General features: G+C 40.9%; 1 protein-coding gene across 2 annotated transcripts in view; it reads right to left on the bottom strand.

Annotated features, from left to right (window-relative positions):
* The window catches only part of TTBK2 (tau tubulin kinase 2), a 175728-nt gene that overhangs the window by 50689 nt on the left and 101959 nt on the right, over positions 1-23080 (bottom strand). For both annotated transcript variants that reach the window (XM_011989224.1, XM_011989225.1), the window contains one exon: positions 10293-10450. In XM_011989224.1, the coding sequence (XP_011844614.1) occupies positions 10293-10450 (158 nt within the window). The remainder of the gene's footprint in view (positions 1-10292; positions 10451-23080) is intronic.

Below are 23080 nucleotides of genomic sequence, written 5' to 3'. Positions count from 1 at the left end.
GCCTCAGCCTCCTGAATAGCTGGAATTACAGGCACCCACCACTATGCCCGGCTATTTTTTGTATTTTTAGTAGAGACAGGGTTTCGCCATGTTGGGTAGGCTGGTCTTGAACTCCTGACCTCAGATGATCCACCCACCTCGGCCTCCCAAAGTGCTGGGATTACAGGCATGAGCTACTGCGCCCGGCCTGTTAGAGAATTTTTAAAAAAATCTAAACAGGAAAATGTTAAGTACTGTTGAACTCCAAATAAAATACAGAGATGAATCTCCAAATTAACATTTCATTTGGGAAGCAAGAACTACAATTTGGGGCACATATATAGACTGAGTGGGTCTCTGGTATATCTGAAGACCAAAGAAGAGGTTGGGGGTTTTATTAGAGAGATGTCACATACTGTTTTGAAAGAAAGCTCAATGGCACTAGAGAAGCTTTTGGGAGCTGGCAGGCTCTGACTGGTGAGTGACAGAGGTATGCAAATTTAGTGTTAGAGTCACAAGAGGCCATTTCAGCAGCTGGGCTTGCAAGAAATCAAATTCTTGGAGCAGGTGCTATATGCCCCAGGTACTTTCTCCCTCTGGCCTCTTGATTGATTTAGTTGAAATATGACAAGAATGACCTAATTTGTATAATCAACTTTCGCAGTGCCATAATGAAATAAACAGGTGTCAGATCAATCAGTTATGCTATTTTTTTTACAGTGTGAAATGTGTATTACTTTTTCACTCACAGACTTTTTTTTTTAATTTTTGAGACAGAATCATGCTCTGTCTCCCAGACTGGGGTGCAGTGGCATCATCTCGGCTCACTGCAACCTCCACCACTGGGGTCCAAGTGATTCTCCTGCCTTGGCCTCCCAAGTAGCTGGGATTACAGGCATGCACCACCATGCCCAGCTAATTTTTTATATTTTTAGTAGAGATGGGGTTTTGCCATGTTGGCTGGGCAGGTCTTAAACTCCTGGCCTCAAGTGATCCGCCCACCTCGGCCTCCCAAAGTGCTGGGATTACAGATGTGAACCACCGCGCTCAGCCACTTGAAGACTTTTTACTAAGCACCTACTACATGCAATGCCCTAGCAACACAAACAAGAGGAAGGAAATTCTTGCCCTAGAGGGAAAACTAGACTTCCTGTAATTATACAGTTTATATAGTTCAGCATGAACTGACCTGGGGGTAAAAATAGCAAATATTAACTGGTATTTGTCTATATATTTCTTTCAAAGTAATTCCAGGTCTTATTTACACGGTTGGTCATCTCTTCCTTAGACCCTCCCATGAGAGGATTTTTTAGTTCACAGTTATCGTTCACCAAGTGAAAAGGCTCCTGCCAGTTCTACAACGCTATGTTCTAGGTTTGTTGTTTTTTTTTTAACTATTGCTGACTGAACACAATACTTAGTACACAATGAAACCTCCTCTTAGAAGTGACCTGGAATGTCTCAAAGTAGACAAATCAGTCTTCAATACATTATACTGACTCCTGTAATTACTGTGAGTGGCAACACAGGCATCCTCTCAGTGCGCCACTTTAAGAGTCACAGTTAGATCCTGGCAGTGGTGTCACGAGTACTTCATAGGCTGTGAGAAGACCAGTGATTTTTCAGGGACTTGTTCCACCTGACTTAGTGACCGATGACCTTCACCACTACCTTTGCCTAAATGGGTCAACGCTAGAATGAACCTCTTTATCAACAATTTACAATGATATAATCTAGAAAAGTACTGATAATGGCTCCCAGAAAAAAAACTTATAACCGAGTAGTGTCTGTAGTTCTGACAGTGGAAGCATATTTAAAAGGTAGTTTGGCCTAAAATAGTTCAAATAAACAGATTTATTATAGAGATAATTAAAGATCAGAAATAAATTGGCTACTAATGGATTTTTCAGATATTAGTTCAATATAATTTATTTATTGATGCAAAAGTCACAATGGACACTAACATACATGTACTACATGGTAATCCAAATGTTTATTGAAAGAATTCCCTCTATTCCTGAGGAAAGAGAAAGGGAAATAGATGAATATTTGAACTGAAGAAGCTTAGTCTATTATCTTCACCTTTTTTCCATTTTAATCACTCAGTATTCTTCCAAGCCCCTTTTTCCCTTATGTCTAGCCATTATTCTGCTTTTTTTCCAACTACCTCAATTCCTTGGCATTTCCTTCTTTCACACTTCAGGAAACAAACCACGCCTCCATCTCTGAATACACTTCTACTTCTACTTAAATACAATCCTACTTTTTCTCTTATATCTTATGCTTCAATATGATACCACACACTGCAAGGACCTCGTCTATCTCCTCCACACAGCCTCTCTTTTACAGGACTCAGGTTCCTCTCCCACCCGTCCCCTCCCTCTGCATTTATTCTCCACTCCTTACTCCTTCCCTGGTTCTTGTTTCCTTTCTTTTCCTAAACTCTGATCCAAATCTGGAGTATGCGATATAGAAAGAAATAATTCCTTCCCAGGAAAATTATATCATGTTCAGGAATATGAATGAGTGAGACAGTACACATGAGAGTGTTATTAGCACGTGGCCCGTGTGTCCAGGCAAGGTGTTATGTAACTGAAGCAGATTAAGGCAATAAGAAAATGTGTGGAAGAACTGAAGAGATATGAGAGAAAACAGTAAGAATGAACATCCTTTTCATATTTCATTCCCCATAATCTAAGGCAAACTAGTGTCTGTGGGCCAAATCTGGCCTGCAGATCAGAGGAAAATCTACGGCATTAAACATAAAACCTATTTTTTTTTAATAGACTTGTTGGAACACAGTCAGTCTCGTTTGTTTACGAGTTGGCCATGGCAGCTTTTGCACTACAACAGCAATGAGAGTAGTGACACAGACAGCATAGCTCACAGATATTCATCTGGCCCTTTACAGATAAAGCTTGCTGGCTCATGATTTAAAGCATCCTCTCACCTTCTCCTAAACTTTCAATCTCCCTCTATGAAGAAATTCAGGGTTCTGTGACATACACTATACATTTTTCTCTTTAACACTGATTCTCCAGGTGTTCTACAATATCATTTGCAAACAGAAAAAAATCAGAGATTGTCGAGCTTTTTCTTGGAGGGTCAGATAGTAATGTGGGCAAGATTCACTGTTGGATGCTACAATTAACAGGCAAAAGTATGACAAGAAACACAGTGCTGACATAGTTGCAAATATCTTCCCACAAGATTATTTCTTACAAAAACAGTTAACTTTATAGTAGAAAGAACTGGCCACTGTAATCAAATTATCAACACTAGTATCATCAGTAAAAAGACATACTGACATTATGTACCTCCTTGTTTAATGCCATCGATTTTCCTCTGATCTTTGCTCTAAATTTATCTCATAGATTCTGGTAAGTAGTGTTTATATTATCATTTTTTTCTATAACTTTTAGTTTTTATTTTCCTTTTCACCCAAGAGTACAGTCATGCATCACTTAACAATGGGGATACACTCTAACAAATGCCATCGTTAGGCAATTTCATCATTAACCAAACGATCACAGTGTACTTAAAAAAAACTGTATTGTATAGCCTATTACATGCCTAGGCTGTACGGTATAGCCTATTGCTCCTAGGTTACAAACCTGTACAGCATGTTACTGTTCTGAATACTGCAGGCAAGCATAACACAATGGTAAGTATTTGGGTATTATAACTTATCTAAACATAGAAAAGGTAGAATAAAACTACAGTATTGTAATTTTAGAGGACCACTGTCATATATGCAGTGTGTCGTTGATGGCAATGTCATTACGCGGCACATGACTGTAGTTTAACAGGTTTTTAAATTTCCAGTAAAAGGGCCTTTGATACTTTAATTTTGCTGGTAATTTCTAGTTTTCTTGCAGTGTGATCAGATAGTGTAATACTTCTACTTTATGGAACTACTTACATGTTTCTTTGTGACCTAATGCCTGATCAATTTTTGTGAATGTTCCAGGGGTACTTGGGCAGGAGGTATAGTCTCTATCATCAAGGTACAGAGTTCAGAAAACACAAATAAGATCCACCTTACTATGATCATGTTGTTTAAGTCTTCTATCTTCCTATTCTCTGTTCACTTAATCTGTCTTAAACTGAGAGTGGTGCATTAACATCTCCGATTATGAATGTGTTTTTATGTTGCCTTGAATATCCTGCAGTTGTTGTTTCCTAAAGGTGAGTGTCATGATTCTGGTGACTAAATATTAAAAAATTTTGTATCCCACTTGTGAATTGTGGCATTTGGCATTAAAAAGTGCCCTTCCATCTTTTGTAAGTTTTTCTGTTTTGGCTTGAATTCTACATCATCTGCTATTAGGATCATTTCTCTTTTCTATCTTTCTGATATATCTTTGTCCATCTCTTTCTTACTGTTTTTAGGTGTGTGTCTCTTATATACAGCATATGAATATAGCTATATAACCCAAACTGAAAACCTTTTCCTTTTAATAGGTGACTTAAGCCCATGTATATTTATTGCTGTGACTGATATGTTTGATCTTAAGTCTGCTGTAGTATTTTATTTCCTTAAATTGTGTGTATCTGAGCTTTGTAACATGATGTAATAGGATACACATAGACAGTAAAATGGTTATTATAGGGAAACAGATTAACATATCTATCAACTCATACTTTTTTTGTGATAAAGAGCAGCTAAAATCTACTTATTTAACAAAAATCTCTAATACAATTTTATTTTTATTTAAGATATGTCCAAGTCTTCTGAAAATACAATTTTATTAAGGTTATTCTTTATGTTGTCCATTAGATCTCCACACTTGTTCATCCCACATATCTGCTATTTTATATCCTTTGACCTACATCTCCCCATTTCCTTTCCTTCCTCCCTCCTTGAACCCCCTGTGGTAACCACTGTTTCATTCTCAATCTCTGTGCATTTGAGTGCATATATATATATATAGACAGATGTATGTATATGTGTGTGGATATATATATGTGTGTGTGTGTATATATATATGTTTTTTTCACGTACAAATGAGATCACGCAACATTTTTCTTTCTGTCTGGCTTATTTCACTAAGCATGTCTTTTAGTTCCATCTATGCTGTGGTAAATGGTAGGATCTTCTTTTTAAAAGCTGAATAAGGTTGGGCGCTGTGGTTCATGCCTGTAATCCCAGCACTTTGGGAGGCTGAGGCAGGTAGATCACCTGAGATCAGGAGTTCCAGACCATCCTGGCCAACATGGTGAAACCCCATCTCTAATAAAAATGCAAAAATTAGCCGGGTGTGGTGACACAGGCCTGTAGTCCCAGCTACTCAGGAGGCTGAGGCAGGAGAATCGCTTGAATCCACGAGGCGGAGGTTGCAGTGAGCCGAGATCGTGTCATTGCACTCCAGCCTGAGCAACAGGGCAAGACTCAGTCTCAAAAAATAAACATAGAAAAATTAAAAAGCTGAGTAATATTCTATTATGTGTGTATGTATTTATACATCTATATTCCATTGTGTGTGTGTATATATACAAATATATACAATACACACACACACACACACATAATTTCTTTATCAATTTGTCCATCAATGGGTATTTAGGTTGTTCCTGTATCTTGGCTATTGTAAATAATGCTGCAATGAACACCAGAGTGCAGATATCTTACTTGGTCAACTAATTTTCAACAAGGGCACCAAAAGGACACAATGGGGTCCAATAAATGGGGTTCTTCAACAAACGGTGCCGGAAAAACTAGATTTCCACATGCAAAGGAATTGGACCCCTATTTTACACAATACACAAAAATCAACTAAAAATGTATAAAAGACCTATATGTTAAGACCTGAGACTATAAAACTCCTAGAAGAGAACATAGAGGGAAAGCTTTGTCATAGTATTTTATTATTATGTGTACAGTATCTTGCTACATTTGCTACATTTCTTCCTCTACAAGATGTATCCTTTGTCCAGTTTTTTGTTGTTGTTGTTGTTGTTTTTTGAGTCAAGATCTCGCTCTGTTGCCCAGGGTGGAGTATAGTGGCGCGATCTCAGGTAACTGCAACCTCTGCTTCCTGGGCTCAAGCCATTCTCCAGCTTCAGCCTTTGGAGTAGCTGGGACTACAGGTGCATCCCACCACACCCAGCTAATTTTTGTATTTTTTGTAGAGACAGTGTTTCACCATGTTGCCCAGGCTGGTCTCAAACTCCTGAGCTCAAAGTGATCTGTCCACCTTGGCCTCCCAAAGTACTGGGATTACAGGCATGAACCACTGTGCCTGGCCTGTACTTTAATTTATAAATAATTTTGGGGGAGTATTTCAGGAGGTTCGCCTTTTTGTTCTAATGCTTATCTTTGGATATAAATGCTCTTTTTAAATGCTCTTAGTTCTCTGTGGGTTTTTTTGTTTTTTGTTTTTTTTGAGACGGAGTCTCATGTTGTTGCCCAGGCTGGAGTGCAGTGGCGCGATCTCGGCTCACTGCAACCTCTGCCTCCTGGGTTTGAGCGATTCTTCTGCCTCAGCCTCCCAAGTAGCTGGGACTACAGGTGTGCGCCATCACGCCCAGCTCATTTTTGTGTTTTTGTTTTGTTTTGTTTTTGTTTTTTGTTTCTTTGTTTTGAGACAGAGTCTCATTCTGTTACCCAGGCTGGAGTGCAATGGTGCGATCTCAGCTCACTGCATGCTCCACCTCCCGGGTTCACGCCATTCTCCCGCCTCAGCCTCCTGAGCAGCTGGGACTACAGGCACCCGCCACCATGCCCGGTTAATTTCGTTTTTTTATTTTTAGTAGAGAGGGTTTCACCATGTTAGCCAGGATGGTCTCAATCTCCTGACCTCGTGATCCACCCACCTCGGCCTCCCAAAGTGCTGGGATTACAGTCATGAGCCACCGAGCCCAACTAATTTTTGTATTTTTTAGTAGAGACGGGGTTTCACGACATTGGACAGGCTGGTCTCGAACTCCTAACCTTGTGACTCACCCGCCTCAGCCTCCCAAAGTGCTGGGATTACAAGTGTGAGCCACCGCGCCCAGCCAGTTCTCTGTTTTTAAACTTAATCTTCTGCTATTTGGTTTCTCAGTTTTAACTGGTATTATTTTGTTTTTCTTCTTCAGGCACTCCAACAACCTGAAAGTTATTTCTTCTCTGCCTTCAGTTTGCACTACCTTCTCTCTAACTCTTTTGAGTTGTTTCTTTATCTCATTTTCATTCTCTCCGGGTTTTTTCCTTGTCCTTATTCAATGACTTCTATTAAATTTTCACTTAAGTCTATTCTCCTTTGTGCACTTTGTAACATATTCTTCAATTCTGAGATAATTTTGTCTTTTCCTTCTATTTCTTTCCTGAGTTCAATCAATTCTGATTTCCTTTCTTCCTCTCCCAATAAGGTCTGAACCTCAGCCCTTGAGTAGGGGTGGGACAGCTCTTGCTTGGAGGTTTAATCTCAGTCCTAGGCATCGTGGCTGGACCTTGTATCTGCTATTCCTGTATCTGTATTCTGTACATTTATCTTTATTTCTTATTAATCAATTCCATGTTATTCCAATTTCCTATTATTGACTATAGTTAACAATATCTTACGTAGGCTGGGCACGGTGGCGCATGCCTGTGATCCCAGCACTTTGGGAGGCCGAGGCAAGTGGATCACCTGAGGTCAGGAGTTTGAGGCCAGCCTGCCCAACGCGGTGAAACCTCGTCTCTACTAAACAAACAAAAATGAGTGTGGTGGCACACCCCTGTAATTCCAGCTACTTGGAAGGCTGAGGCAGGAGAATGGCTTGAACTCGAGAGGTGGAGGTGGCAGTGAGCCTAGATTGCGCCATTGCACTCCAGCCTGGGTGACTGAGTGAGATTCTGTCGCAAAAAAAAACAAACCAACAAACAAAAATACTCACATATATTTCAAAATATCTAGAAGGTTTGAAAAGTTCCCAACACAAAGAAATGATAAATGTTTGAGGTAATGGATATCCTAATGACCCTGATTTGATCATAACACATTGCATGTGTGTATTAAAATATTCCATGTATCCCATATATATGTACAATTATTGTGTATCAATAAAAATTTTAAATAATTCTTTAATTTTTTTCCTATTCAAATTACTGTGTAGTTTCTGTCTCCTGACTGGACCCAAACTGATACATCTTTTTTCCTCCACCACTCCACTAACGAAGCACACTTCTCCCTTTATTTTCTTTCGAATTATGCATACTTTTACTTCCCTGAAACTCATCATCTGATCTCTCAGGACACTCTTTAGTATTTTCCTTATTAGCATGGGTTTAGTCTTTCTAGCACTGGTTTTATGTATTTATTTTTGGATCGAAAGACACCTGGAGTATGGCATTGGTTTTAGATCAACCTTACATCCCATTGCTAATTTCCGTCTTCCCCACAGTTTTTCTTGATCTGTCTTTATAAAGTCTTCTGGCAGGGGTAGGTGAGGCAAGAGCATGAAAGATACTGCACTAGGATTTGTGGTCTCATATTTTCCTTTTTATTTACAGTTATTTTGAAGCTTGGACATCTTCTACAAGTTATGCTGAGGACATGGTTTTTCTGCGTAGCTGTAGTTTTCTTTCTTTGCTGTTCTGTGTTATTTTGGAGGAAACATTGGAAGATGGGAACATAAACTGCCTTCATTGTCTTTAGGTCCCTGATGTGCTATCACCTGAATTTTTGCAAGTTTGAGACTTATTTCTAACAACAATCAAAGGGGAAGAACAAAAACACTAGAACAAAATTTCTGGACTGGCTCCAGCTCTGCCACTAATATTTACCTAAAGTTGGATTTACTTCAGTGTTAGAATTATTTCCTCACTTGTAAGATAGGGTGGCTGGACTAGGACAGTACATCCCAAACTCTGATAAGCATGAGAAGTATTTGATGCATATGGACTTCTGTGCCCCACCTCTAGGCATTCTGATTCAACAGGTCTGGGGCAGGTCCCAGGAACAGGTGTTTTTAAAAAACATCTGCTTAGACAAGATAGTCAGTGATACTATTCAGTTATGTGAGTCTATGAAAACTCTTCCGATGATTCAACAAGTTCTAGAGATCCCATCTTTCAGTATAAAAATCAGAGCTGGACACAAGGGTGCATGTCTGTAGTCTAGAGAGGTTGAGGAAGGAGGACTGCTTCAGCCCAGGAATTTGAGGCCATAGTGCACTATGACTGTGTCTACAAATAGCCACTGCACTCCAGCCTGGGTGACATAGCCAGACTCTATCTCTTAAAAAAAAAAAAAAATCAGGCCGGTGCAGTGGTTCACGCCTGTAATCCCAGCACTTTGGAAGGATGAGGCAGGCAGATCACTTGAGGTCAGGAGTTTGAGACCAGCCTGATCAGCATAGTGAAACCCTGTTTCTACTAAAAATACAAAATTAGCCAGGCGTGGTGGCAAAGGCCTGTAGTCCCAGCTACTTGGGAGGCTGAGGTAGAAGAATCGCTTGAACCTGGGAGGCGGAGGTTGCAGTGAGCCGAGATCACGCCATTGCACTCCAGCCTGGGCAACAAGAATGAAACTCCATGTTAAAAAAAAAAAAAAAAAAATCAAAGCAATGGATTAGTGGTATAATATCCCAATTAACTTAAATTGTATGACAATTTGTCCCTGTTCACTTTCTTTTCCCCAGAGAAGGGTCCCACTCTGTTGCATAGGCTAGAGTGTAGTGGCACAACCATAGCTCACTGCAGCCTCTAACTCCCGGGCTCAAGTGATCCTTCTGCCTCAGCATTTCAAGTATTTACTATTTTTTGTTTGTTTGTTTTGACCAAAAGGTTTGAAACAACCAAAGCAGGTAAAAAAATTAGAAAAAAAAAAAAAAAAAAAGACAAAATAAAAGATAAAAGGAAACTATTTAATACATGTAGAGGAAAAAACATTAACAATAAAAAACTAAGATCACGGAAACAGATCATAACCTTTTCTTAATACATTATGAAAGTTGTTAAATCACTTTAAGAAGAACATGCTATATACTTTGTTCCCACTAAACTTTGGCACAGTATAGATATAATTGTGGCACATTCTTTTCAGGGTTCCATATATTATTTGGAAATACAACTAATGCTGGTCCTCATTTTGAAGAAAACCCATTATAAATTTGACATCAACAAGTCACATAAGCTCTAAGCTCCCATTTCACAGTATAATCTATTAGTACTATCTAAAGCAAGTAATTCCAAAGGCGTACATAAGAGCAATGTTAATTCGAGGAGATCCATAGGCTTTCCCTGATGTCTTAGCATTTGGTCATCTGAGGGAATCCGGATGAAATAAATTTTTGCAAATATAATGCATCCAGGAAAGACACCACCAAATGATCTGTTTAGGACATACCCGATTGCAGCAGGGGTCAAGCGAGTGTGCAACTGAGGGGTGGTAGAAGTAGTGGTGGTTGTTAGGGAGCCATCATTTCCAGTCTTCTCCCAGTCAAATGGGTCACTCTCAATTACTCCAAAAGTCTTGATGCTATTGTCAAACACGGATGTAAGAAGCTAAACCACAAAGAAGAAAACTAGAGTAAGTGAACAGTAAACAGTCGCTTTATTCTATGAGAAAGCACACAAGACTCACAAAATGATTTTGTAATGTGATTTTCTTTAAAAACTGATGGTTCAAATTGAGAAATTTGAATAGGAACTATATGTGGATGATGATACTGAATTAATGTTGATTTTTCTCAGTTGTGTAGAATGTTTCTGTTTTTGAGAGATACATAATGAAGCAACATATCTATAACCTACTCTCAGATGGTTTGGCTAAAGGATATGTGTTGTTTATAAGTGTCTATGTTAGTGTACATTCAGTTGAGCCATCTATTTTATCATTTATTTGTCAAAACAAAACAAGGACATTTTTATATGTTTCTTTCCTAAAAAAGTAGCCAGCGTTAACAGGTGATGTGTCTAGGTAAGGGGAGTATAGAAGTTCATTATGCTTTCCTCCATTTTTTTTTTTGTAGGTTTAAAAAATTCTTAAAATATGTGTGTGCATGTTTGTGTCTCCATATACAAATTACCAAAACATTGCTTGATTTATATTGTTAGTTTGATATATATTCTGTATAATTTCATTTTTTGTCTTTCAATTCCTAAAGTTTGAGGTGTTCTTGAGAAGGATTTCATAAAAGACCTTTATTGTTTCTGTTGGTAGGCACCATTTCCAATTTTACGATTATAGCTTCATTCTCTCCTCATCATTTCTGAAACTGTTAGTATCCTATCCTCTGAGATTCATCTTGTGCATTTCCTACCCAGACCTGAAATCAGCACTGCTTTGGAGGATTTTACACAGGTCTGATTTAGGTTTTAAAAATATTACTCCACCAGCCTGGCGTACATGGTGAAACCCTGTCTCTATTAAAAACACAAAAATTAGCTGGGTGTGGTAGTGCACGCCTGTAATCCCAGCTACTCAGGAGGCTGAGGCATGAGAATTGCTTGAACCTGGGAGGCAGAGGTTGCAGTGAGCCGAGATCGTGCCACTGCACTCCAGCCTGAGTGACGGAATGAGAACCTTTCTCAAGGAAAAAAAAAAAAAAAAAGATTATTTCAGCTATTGAGTGGTCAATAGATGCCATAAACAGGGATGGGAATGAGGGTACTTGGAAAAGATGACCAGTTAAGAGATTACTGTCAGCTAAACCAGCATGGTAACAGTAAAGGTGATAAGAACTGGACATAGATTTCTGTCCTGAGTCACTGGGTCAATGCAGTGACATGGAAAGCAGTGAGTTTAGGGAGGAATAGGAAATGCAGATATAAATTTGGGTGTCATCAGCATATAGATATCAAGAGATACCAGCCTATGGGTCCTATTTTTGTTTATGTAAGTCACCTACGTTACAACTTAGACTTCTCCAAATGTCAGAGGTAGAGGGCTGTAGAAAACACAAAGGAGGAAATAAAGATGGACTGGAACCTAGGATATGGGAATTGAAGTGCCAGACCTCTGACCCTCTCTCCTAACTCTGAAACCAAGGTTCTCACTGGCTCTCCCAGAGTGAGATGCATGCTTCCTGGAAGGTGGAATCCCCATCCAGAGGAGCCTTGCTATATGAGCACTTAGACTGCCACTGCTAAATTCTCTGTCTATACTGTGCTGCAACAGAAATGATCCTAAATGGTTTTTATGTCAGATGTCCTTCTATCATGGAATTATTTTCTTTCATCTATCATAGTATTGTGTGTCTTACAAAATGTATTCTATGGCACTGGACCTCAAATTAGAAACAGTTTGTTACTATGATGGTGATATTAGACACCAGCAGCAGGAGACAGAAAGACGGCGAACACAGAACAAAAGAAACAGCAGAGCTCAAAGCACTGAGGCACTTAAAGGCACCCTAGTGGGAACAAATGGTCAGACTGGGCAGAGCTCTGCAGATACTTTAGAGAAAAACATTTCTAATCTAGCAAATTAATTTTCTAATTCGGGAGCAGGGTGGCGCTAAATCCTAACCTTCCTCAGACTGGAATAGTAGAAACAGGACAAGTCAAGGACTTACTTTTCTGGTAACTGAATGTGTTACATCATCTTTGGCTATGATAAATAATAAAAACAAAAAACTCTAATTCAGTTAGTCAAATAGATTTTAGAATAAAAATTACCTTGTAAGTCATCCATATAGTATATACAGTATATGTAGTGTGTGAATATATGTCTGTGTGTATATATATATGTGTGTGTTTTGAATAGCCCTCATTCTTTGTTTACTTTTTATTATTTTTATTTTATTTTATTTTATTTTATTTGAGACGGAGTCTCACTTTCTTGCCCAGGCTGGAGTGCAGTGGTGCGATCTCCGCTTACTGCAACCTTCGCCTCCCGGGTTCAAGCGATTCTCCTGCCTCAGCCTCCTGAGTAGCTGGGACTACAGGCGCATGCCACCACGCCTGGCTAAATTTTGTATCTTTAGCAGAGATGGGGTTTCACCATGTTGGCCAGGATGGTCTGAAACTCCTGACCTCAGGTGATCCGCCCACCTTGGCCTCCCTAAGTGCTGGGATTACAGGTGTGAGACACCATGCCCGGCCTCTCCTTCTTTTTTATATCCCAATATCATTGGGGAACAAAGCACTTTCCCATCAGAACAGGGACTCACTGTGGCAGTAATTCTCAAACTGGAAAGGCAGAAGGGAAAAATCTGAAAAAAATCTTCCAAATGATTCCAATGCTTCCCTCTAAAAGGCATGTCCCATATCTCTTCATTGATAATCTCTGAAAATCTAGTATACATCTGACTCCTTATTTTACTTAATAATATATTCTTAGAAAATACAAATTCATCTACATTTAGAGTCTAAGTTTCTCAAACTAGGGTAACAGGTACCCCCAGGGGATGCAGCCATATGCCAGAGAGAATTTAAAGAGATTTGACAATGTGGCACAGGTTCCTGGAGTATTTTACACAGAGGTATGACATTTATTATAATATTTTATAATACAATGAACACAAAGAAGTTGGAAAGCAAAATTTAAATGAACCTTTAAGATAAACCAGGAGAATACAAAGAAATTTTGGACTTATGGTTGACACTGTAAGGCTATTCCCAGACTTCTTGAGAAGTACGCTTATACTTGGCTGCCAGAGGAGTAACTGATGAAATAGTGTGAGAAACACCAGAAGCAATCATCTTCGGGAAAGTGAATCTTCTGTAAATGGATGCAGGGAAGGGAGGCAGTTAAGTGAAGGGGAAGTTGTGTGAAGAGGAGGAAAAGAGGAGGGAGAACTTGAAGAAGGTAATGAACAGGCAAAAATGCTATACAGATTGAGCATCCCAAATCTGAACATCAAAAATCCGAAATATTCCAAAACACAACTTTGGGTACTGACGTGATGCTCAGATGAAACGCTCACTGGGGCATTGTGGATTTTGGATTTGTGTTGCTCCACCAATATAATGCAAAATAATACAAAATCCTAAAAAATCTGAAATCCAAAACACTTCAAATAAGGGATATTCAACCCTGTATTACTTTTTGTTTGTTTGTTTGTTTTTGAGACTTCCTGTTGCCCAGGCTGGAGTGCAGTGGTGCAATCTCTGCTCACTGCAACCTCTGCCTCCTGGATTCAAGAGATTCTCCTGCCTCACTTCCCAAGTAGCTGGGACTACAGACACATGCCACCACACCCAGCGAATTTTTTTTTTGTATTTTTGGTAGAGATGGGGCTTTGCCATGTTAGCCAGGCTGGTCTTGAACTCCTGACCTCAAGTGATCCTCCTGTCTCGGCCTCCCAAAGTACTGGGATTACAGGCGTGAGCCAATGCGCCCAGCCCTGCATTACTTTTTATTTGGCCACTGTGTGGATTATTTGTGTCAATCCCTCTTCTACTTGCACTTATGAATAAGAAGCAGTCCATTTAAAATTTGATGGGATATTCAATACAATGATTTTTCAAAAGCAAATTATTCAAGTTACAAAGTAATGAAAGTCAATTACAGCCTAGGCAACATGGTGAAACCCTGTCTCTAATAAAAATACAAGAAATTAGCCAGGTGTGGTGGTGTACACTTCTGGTCTCAGCTACTTGGGAAGCTGAGGTGGATTACTTGAGCCCAGGTAGGCAGAGTTTGGAGTGAGCTGAGATCACGCCACTGCACTCCAGCCTGGGTGACAGAGTGAGACCCTGTCTCAAAATAAATAAATAAACAATAAAAGTCAATTACTATGTCAGGATAATGAGATTCTGAGTAATGTGAATTTACTATTTTTCTATAACTCTAAAACTTTTATAATGACCACGTATTAACTTTAAATAACTAGAAAAAATCAACAAAAATATATTATTCTAAAATAAATCGACTATATACCTATACGCAGCCTACAGAGATGCTTGGTGCCAGCTCCTACTACCTGAAATACCCTTACTCTTTATGGCAGTCAGTCATCTGACATACACACAATGCCTTAGTGAAGCACTCCTCTTATCCTTAGCACAAAGTGCAATCAATAGCTGCATCATATTTACCGCCATGTGAAACCCCAGTTTGCCCTTTCAAAGAGAGTGCAGGCCAAGTCCAGCTTTTGCAAAACCAAGAATTATGTGTAAGGTGATATTAAGAACTCACTAACAATCCTGATTCCTGAATTCTCAGTTAATAAATTGTAAATTAGTGGATCAATAAAGCACTTAAGCAGAGGAGCACAATGGCAATGTTGACTTGGCTGATTCAAAGGCAGATTATTTACTACAAAAGAAATTTGCCCTACTTCAGTGACAAGTAGATGCCACAGCGGGAAAGAAATGCACATATTCTTTTTTCTTTTTTTTTTGGCAGAGCTACCTGAGATTTTATTTTGGACCAAAAAAAAAAAAAAAAAAAGCAATTGAATTGTTTTGTAGCTGGAGGTATGGGCAAGCGGGGTCACCAGGCAGTAAACTCCCACACGGATGGCTGAGGGCTAGGGCGGAGCCTCAGGCGGGTCTCCCATTCCCCATGTTAACCTGCACAGTGGCCTCCCTCCTGGGGCTCTGCGGCAGCCGCAGGAGGGGCAGCCTAGGAGGAGCTGCCACAACTGTTCACTGGGGCAGGACGTTGGAGGACTCAGACACCAGCTTCCCATCACGGGTTTCGTTCTTCACAACCACGACCCTGAAGGAGCTGATGTGGCTGAAAGAGCTGGAGCCCACGCCACAGACAAAGCTGGAGCCCAGGCTGTAGCTGAGGCCGGGGCTTGTGAGGCCCCCATAGGCCAAGCTCTGACCACCTACATAGCTGCTGGTGATCTTCATATGAATACTCATGTTCTGCATCCCAGACTCCAGTCGGCTCTCCTCGCCCTCCGGCAGCTTCCTGTAGGTGGCGATCTCAATGTCCAGGGCCAGCTTGACGTTCATCAGCTCCTGGTACACAAGCAGCTGCTGTGCCATGTCCTGCTTGGCCCGCTGCAGGGTGGCCTCCAGCTCAGACAGCTTGGCATTGGCATTCTTAACGGCCAGCTCCCCCACGCTGCTCGGCATCTGTGATGGCGGCCTCCAGGGAAGTCCTCTGGCCTTTGAGACCCTCAGTCTTAGCCTGGAGCCCACTGATGTTCCAGTTTATCTCAGAGATCTCAGTCTACGTATGCTGCAGGTCATCCCCATGCTTCCCAGCCAGCGTCTGCAGCTCCTTATACTTGATCTGGTACAGGCTCTCAGCCTCAGTCCAGCTGCGGTTGGCAATCTCCTCGTACTGTGCCTTGACCTCCGTGATGATGCTGTCCATGTCCAGGAAGCAGCTGTTGTAAATGGACAGCACCACAGACGTGTCCAAGACCTGGGACTGCAGCTCCCAATCTCCTCTTCACACAGCTGCCGAGGAAGCTGATCTTGTCAGTCAGCCCTTCCTGGGAGACTCCAACTCCACCTTGTTCATGTAAGCTTCATCCACAGCCTTCTCGATGAGGACAAATTCATTCTCCATCTCTGTACGCTTATTGATCTCATCCTCATACTTGTTCTTGAAGTCCTCCACCAGCCCTTGCATGTTGCCAAGCTCTGCCTCCAGCTTCAGCTTCTCCTGGCCCAGAGTCTCCAGCTGTCGCCTAAGGTTGTTGATGTAGCTCTCAAACATGTCATTCATGTTGCTCCGAGCCATCTTCTGCTGCTGCAGGAGGCTCCACTTGGTCTCCAGCATCTTGTTCTGCTGCTCCAGGAACCGCACCTTGTCTACGAAGGAGGCAAACTTGTTGAGGCTCTTGATCTGCTCCTTCTCTTGGGAGTACACGGCCTGGATGTTGGGGTTCATCTCCAGGTTAAGGGGGCTCAGCAGGCTCTGGCTGACAGTGACGGCGGTGATGCCTCCCATACCACTGGCCCTGCCACAGCCTCCACCCAGGCCACTCCAGAAGCTGCTGCTGCCCACTTGGGAGAAGCTCGAGGAGTTGATGCAGGCATCGGGCCCACTCATGTAGGAGAGGCTGCTGAAGGCCTGGGGGCCAGAGGTAGACACCCTGTAGGACTTCTGGGTCACCCTGATGGACATGGTGGAGGCAGGAGTGGGGGCAGGTGGGCCAAACCAGACAGAGATCCCAGACGGAGTGGACTGCACACATTCTTTACTTCTGTGCTCTTCTTGGGGATTTTAGCAACATTGGTAAAGAAAAAAATTTAATTGCACCCATCCTCTAGCAAACTAAGCCAGCAAAATAATAATAATAATAATAAAATAAAATAAAGAGAATGAGTCAAAGAAGTTGCAACCTTTACCTGTTTTAATCATTAAATCAGGTGTCACATAGCAATGGGGATACATTCTGAGAAATGTGTCCATAGGCATTTCTTTGTGCAAACATCATAGAGTGTACTGTGATGGTTAATACTAAGTGTCAACTTGACTGGATAGAAGGTACAAAGTATTGATCCTGGGTGTATCTGTGAGGGTGTTGTCAAAGATTAACATCTGAGTCAGTGGACTAGGGAAGGCAGACCCACCCTTAATTTGGTGGGCACCAACTTATCAGACGCCAGTGAATATAAAGCAGGCAGAAAAACATGAAAAGGTGAGATTGGCCTAGCCTCCCAGCCTACATCTTTCTTCCATGCTGGATGCTTCCTGTCCTCCAACATCAGACTCTTCAGTGTTGGGACTCAGACCGGCTCTCCCTGCTCTTCAGCCTGCAGATGGCCTATTGTTGGACCTTGCAATCGTGTGAGTTAATACTTAATAAATTCCCCTATATATATGTGTGTGTGTGTGTGTGTGTGTGTGTATATATATGTATATTCCATTAGTTCTGTCTCTCTAGAGAACCCTGACTAATAAATGTACTTACACAAAGCTAGATGATATAGCCTATTCACACCTAGGCTATATAGTGTAGCCTATTGCTACTAGGCTACCTATCTGTGAATACAGTAGGCAATTGTTACGCAGTGGTAAGTATTTGTGTATGTAAATATATCTGAATATAGAAAAGGTAGAGTAAAAACACAGTATTATAAGCTTATGGGACCACTGTCATATACGCAGTCCATCGTTGACTGAAATATCATTATGTGGCGCATGACTGCATATCAAGATACTGGAGATTCAGAAGTGCCCTCCATGGTTGGCTGCCCCAGGACCTGAGGCAGGGTAAGGCAGCATGGTCACTTACTCAGTCAAAAGTGCTGGCTGATATCAGTCTTCCCTTTCAGGGGCTCAATCAGTCCAAACGGTAAACTGCCTCGAAATATAGTACACTAAGGCTTTTCAGTGCCTCCTAACAAGGCCAATAAAAAAGGTAAACAACATTTTCTTATTGCTGTGACAGGACAAAGCAGCAAAGAGGAAATAAAAGAAGTTCTACTAACATAGAAGGTAATGCTCAGTGAAGAAAAATGAGATGATTATAGGCACGGTGCTGTGGCTCACACCTGTAATCCCAGCACTTTGGTAAGCCAAGGCAGGCAGATCACCTGAGGTCAGGAGTTTGAGACCTGGCCAATGTGGTGAAACCCCATCTGTACTAAAAATTTAAAAAGTAGCCAGATGTGGTGGTGCACGCCTGTGGTCCTAGCTACTTGGGAAGCTGAGATGAGAGGATTGCTTTAACCCAGGAGGTGGAGGTTGCAGTGAGCCAAAATTGTACCACTGCATTCCAACCAGGAGTGCAAAAAAAAAAAAAGAAAGAAACAGAGATGATTATAAGCAAATGTAGCACCACGGAGGTACATGTAAAACCACTTACATTTCTAACATTTACATGATACTTTAAAATTTACAAATCATTCTTGTAATTACCTCATTAAAAATCTTAACAACGGCCAGTCGCCGTGGCTCACACCTGTAATCCCAGCACTTTGGGAGGCTGAGGTGGGCGGATCACCTGAGGTCAGCAGTTGGAGATCAGCCTAGCCAACATGGTGAAACCCCATCTCTACTAAAAATACAAAAGCAGCCAGGCCTGGTGGCACATGCCTGTAATCCCAGCTACTTGGGAGGCTGAGGCAGGAGAAATGCTTGAACCTGGGAGGTAGAGGTTGCAGTGAGCCGAGATTACGCCATTGCACTCCAGCCTGGGTGACAAGAGCGAAACTCAGTCTCAAAAAAAAAATCTTAACAACAATGCTGTGAAGTCAGTATTTCCACCATTTCACCGACTACAAAACTGAGATCTAGAAAGGTTATCTAAACAGTATGTGGCAAAGCACCAATTTAAACAGGTCTTTTAAGTATGGTGCTATTTCTACTATAGAAGAGTTACAGCCAGTCAGCAGGTAAGGTAAAAACAGCATATAGTTGAAATTATCCTTGAAAGCACCTTAAAATGTCCATAAAGTACAGAATACTACCATTTCTCCATAGGTGCAACAGAGCCAGTTTTTCCTCCAGCTCCAGAATAGATGTCTTTTCCTCAGATGAATGTGGATAAAGTAACCTGGCTGCAGACAGCAGTCACACTTGTACCAAAAAAAGTACTGCTTTCAACTACTGGACTCATACTTGGTGCAGCCTGATTTGGGGCCACTGGACTGCTGTCAATGAGAAGACTGAGAGAATAGCAGATGCCTGAGGGCACTAAATCATTACCCTCACTATAAGGCATGACTAAGCCAAAGGGCAGGCAGAATCACAGATGTTAAGATTTTTCTACCTCCTGAACACACAGCTGAATTTAAGTGAGTCATGTAAACACAGTGTGACTCTATTGTATTCTACAGCTACATTAAATATTCACTCTTTGTTTCAGACATACATTGACCGCCTACTGTCCTGAGTGCTAGGAATATAAATATTAACAAAACATAGTCCTGTCTTTGGGTGGTTTACATTCAACAGAAGCAAAAATCAAGCAGATTTAATGAATTTTTCACTTTTATTAAACGCCTATCATTGTGCTATGTTCTTGAGAAAATTGAGATAAATGTGCAAGGCCCTGGCTCTTAAGGAGCTCATATAATAAAGAGACAAAACAACGTACTGCTGCTCTAAGAGCTGAACAGAAGAAGTTACTCCAGTATGGAATACGGAAGGAATGGAAGGGATCAGAGGAGACTGCGGAGAAACTGACATTTGAGCTGGGCTTTCAATTTCACAAGACAAGCAGTGTTATGAAACAGAGGCACATTCCAGGCAGGGCACACTGGGAGAAGAGCTGGTAATCTCATTTGACTGCATCGAGGGGTCTAATATGACTAGATCACATAAGTACAATGGGGAATGAAAGGAGATAAGGCTAACAGGGCCGAAGCAAGAAGCCACCCATTTCCCTCCATCTCTACTACTTCTCTCAAGTCAAGGCCATCATCATCTTGCCTCCTGGCCATAAGGGAATACTCTATCTCCTAGCCTCCCCTGCAGTTAGAGTTGGGTCAGCGTGATTGAGTTCTGACTACTGGGCATACACCAGTGTTGTAGATCACTTCCAGGCCTGCCTGTAAAACCCCTAAGCCATCATCCAACTATTCGCTTTCCTGATAATAGTAAAAGGCCATGTATTAAAGACAGCAGTGTCAATATGTGGGCAGATCCTGGATTTTCAAGTTACTCTTAAGAGTTGCCTAGGAGACTTGTACAACTTGACTCGTGTATTATATGATCAAGAACCTTTATGGTGTTAAGACACTGATTTTTAGGCCAGGCATGGTGGCTCACACCTGTAATCCCAGCACTTTGGGAGGCCAAGGCAGGTGGATCACTTGAGGCTAGGAGTTTGAGACCAGCCTGGCCAACATGGCAAAACCCTATCTCTGTAAAAACCCTACACAAAAATTAGCTGGGCGTGGTGGCATGTGCCTGTGGTCCCAGCTATTTGGGAGGCTGAGGCAGAGAATCACTTGAATCCAGGAGGCGGAGGTTGCAGTGAGCCGAGATCACACCATTGCACTCCAGCCTGGGCAACAGAGCAAGACTAAGTCTCAAAAAAAAAAAAAAGACACTGATTTAAAAAAAAATTATTTCTTTCCAAGGCACAGCTCAGCTTATCTCAGTACCTTCCCAACTAGTCTCTGATTCTCCTTTGTTTCATTTGGATGCCCATAACTGCAAAAGTAATCCTCTTAAAGCACAAATTGGATCACCATGCTCTTGTCTGTAACACTTCCAAGGCTTTGTGTTGTACTTAGAATAAAAATCCAAACTCCTTAAAAAAGCCTACAAGGCCCTGCATAATCTGGTTTCCGACTCTTTCCAACCTCACCTCAACCTGTTCTCTCTCCTTATTTACTGTCTGGCCAACTTGTCTCCTTTCAGTCCTTTCTCCCATTAGGGCCCACGCATGTGCATGTTCTTCCCTCGGCTTCTAACATTCTGCCTCTTATTTTTGCTCTTCACATGGCCAACACAATCCCATCTTTTGGGGCTTGGCTTACAATCAAGCTTCTCTAACCCGTAACACAGGACGGCTTTGAATGTGGCCCAACACAAATTTGTAAACTTTCTTAAAACATTATGAGATTTTTCTGCAATTTTTTTTTTTTTGGCTCATCAGCTATCATTAGTGTTAGTGTATTTTATGTGTAGCCCAAGACAATTCTTCTTCCAATGTGGCCCAGGGAAGCCAAAAGATTGGGCACCCCTTGGCCTTACATGGTAGCTTTAGAAAGAGACCTTCCTTTACCACTCTATTTGATAGGAGGTTCCTCCTTGTTTTCAGCTTAACCTTTTTTCTTGTTTGCCTCACAAGTAGCATCTGTGCCCTCAGAAAAATGTAATTCAGATGTTATCAGAGTCAGAGGATCCTACAACTGCTCTATGTCCCCCAAAGCAAGAGGCAAATCTACTGCATTTTGACGTAATCTACATTTAAACAGTCCCATTCCTAAACCCGGAAAGTATATTAAGAAGATTAATGAAGCTTGCTTAGCTTTGCATTTCCTCTCTATCCTATCCTCTGATATTAGCAATGCTGTAGCAGTGGGTGAACTGGTTGAGATACACATTTTAGTTTCAGTTTCACCAACAGTGTGAATATTTATGGATTTCATTAGTCTTCTCAACTTGCTAAGTGATGTTTAACATAATTTGAATACTCTAATAAAGATATTTGTGTTCTTATCAGGATCATGTGATCCTATTATTGTTACTACTGTTATTGAGATGGAGTCTCACTCTGTCACTCAGGCTGGAGTGCAGTGGCACAATTATGGCTCACTGCAGCCTTGATTCACTCAAGCAACCCTCCCATCTCAGCCTCCCAAGTAGCTGGGACTACAGGTGCATGCCACCACACCTGGCTAATTTTTTTGTTATTTGTTGTTGTTGTTTTGTTTTTTGTAGAAACAGGGTCTTACTGTGTTGCCCAGGCTGGTCTCAAACTCCTGGCTTCAAGTGATACTCCTGCCTCAATCTCCCAAAGGTGCTGAGATTACAAGCATGAACCACTGTGGTTGAAACACTCTGTCTCTTATAGTTGTTATAATATTCAGAATCTAACAAAAACAATATTTATAGGAACATATCTGCTTTAATCTTGTTTATAATTCTGATAACTTCACATTTATTTTAACAGACAGAAAACAGTATTTAATCACTTATAGGGTTAATTTTTCTTGTATTCTCTGTGTAGGAAACTGTTGGTAAAGACTCAATTAAATTTACCTAACATTTGTTGAAAATTTAGGTGCCAGGTGTAATATGGGGTTAAAAAAATAAGACATAGTTGTTTCTCCAGGATTTAAAAGCTAGTTAGGAAAACACAATACATAATTTCACAAAATAATATAAAACTTCTCAAAAGCAAATTTCAGCCTTTATTGTAAAGTGAGAGACACATAAAAGATTCCTGGTAGAAAACAAAATAGCTATTCTCTCTAGGTCCACACCTGATGTCAGAGTGAACAATAGCAGCTATTGGATGAGGTGTCAGCCATGTGCAACATGTTGAAGTAATAACATTCTATGGCAAGATATTCTAATTTTTAAAGATTTATAAAATATACACAAAGTGAAAGTGGCTCTGTAAAACTGCATCATTTAACACTTTGACTATAACAAAAAAATTGACTTTGGTCTTAGCTCAGAATAGACGAAGCTGGAAACATATTATTGCTATTTGACCTTTGATGTAGCTAGGGAAGCAGTTATACTAAACATGGATATGCTTTTTGCTTGTTGATGAAGGTTTATTGTTGTTTTTAACTTTACTGGTTGTCCCATGAAAAATCTAAAATTTTGAAAGAAAAGACCAGGTATGGTGGCTTCATGCTGAGTATCTC

This window comes from Mandrillus leucophaeus, unplaced genomic scaffold (assembly GCF_000951045.1).
Source record: "Mandrillus leucophaeus isolate KB7577 unplaced genomic scaffold, Mleu.le_1.0 Scaffold35, whole genome shotgun sequence".
NCBI classification, from domain to species: Eukaryota; Metazoa; Chordata; class Mammalia; order Primates; family Cercopithecidae; genus Mandrillus; species Mandrillus leucophaeus.
Note: the sequence above shows the minus strand (reverse complement) of the source record. Positions and strands in the feature narration are given on the sequence as shown.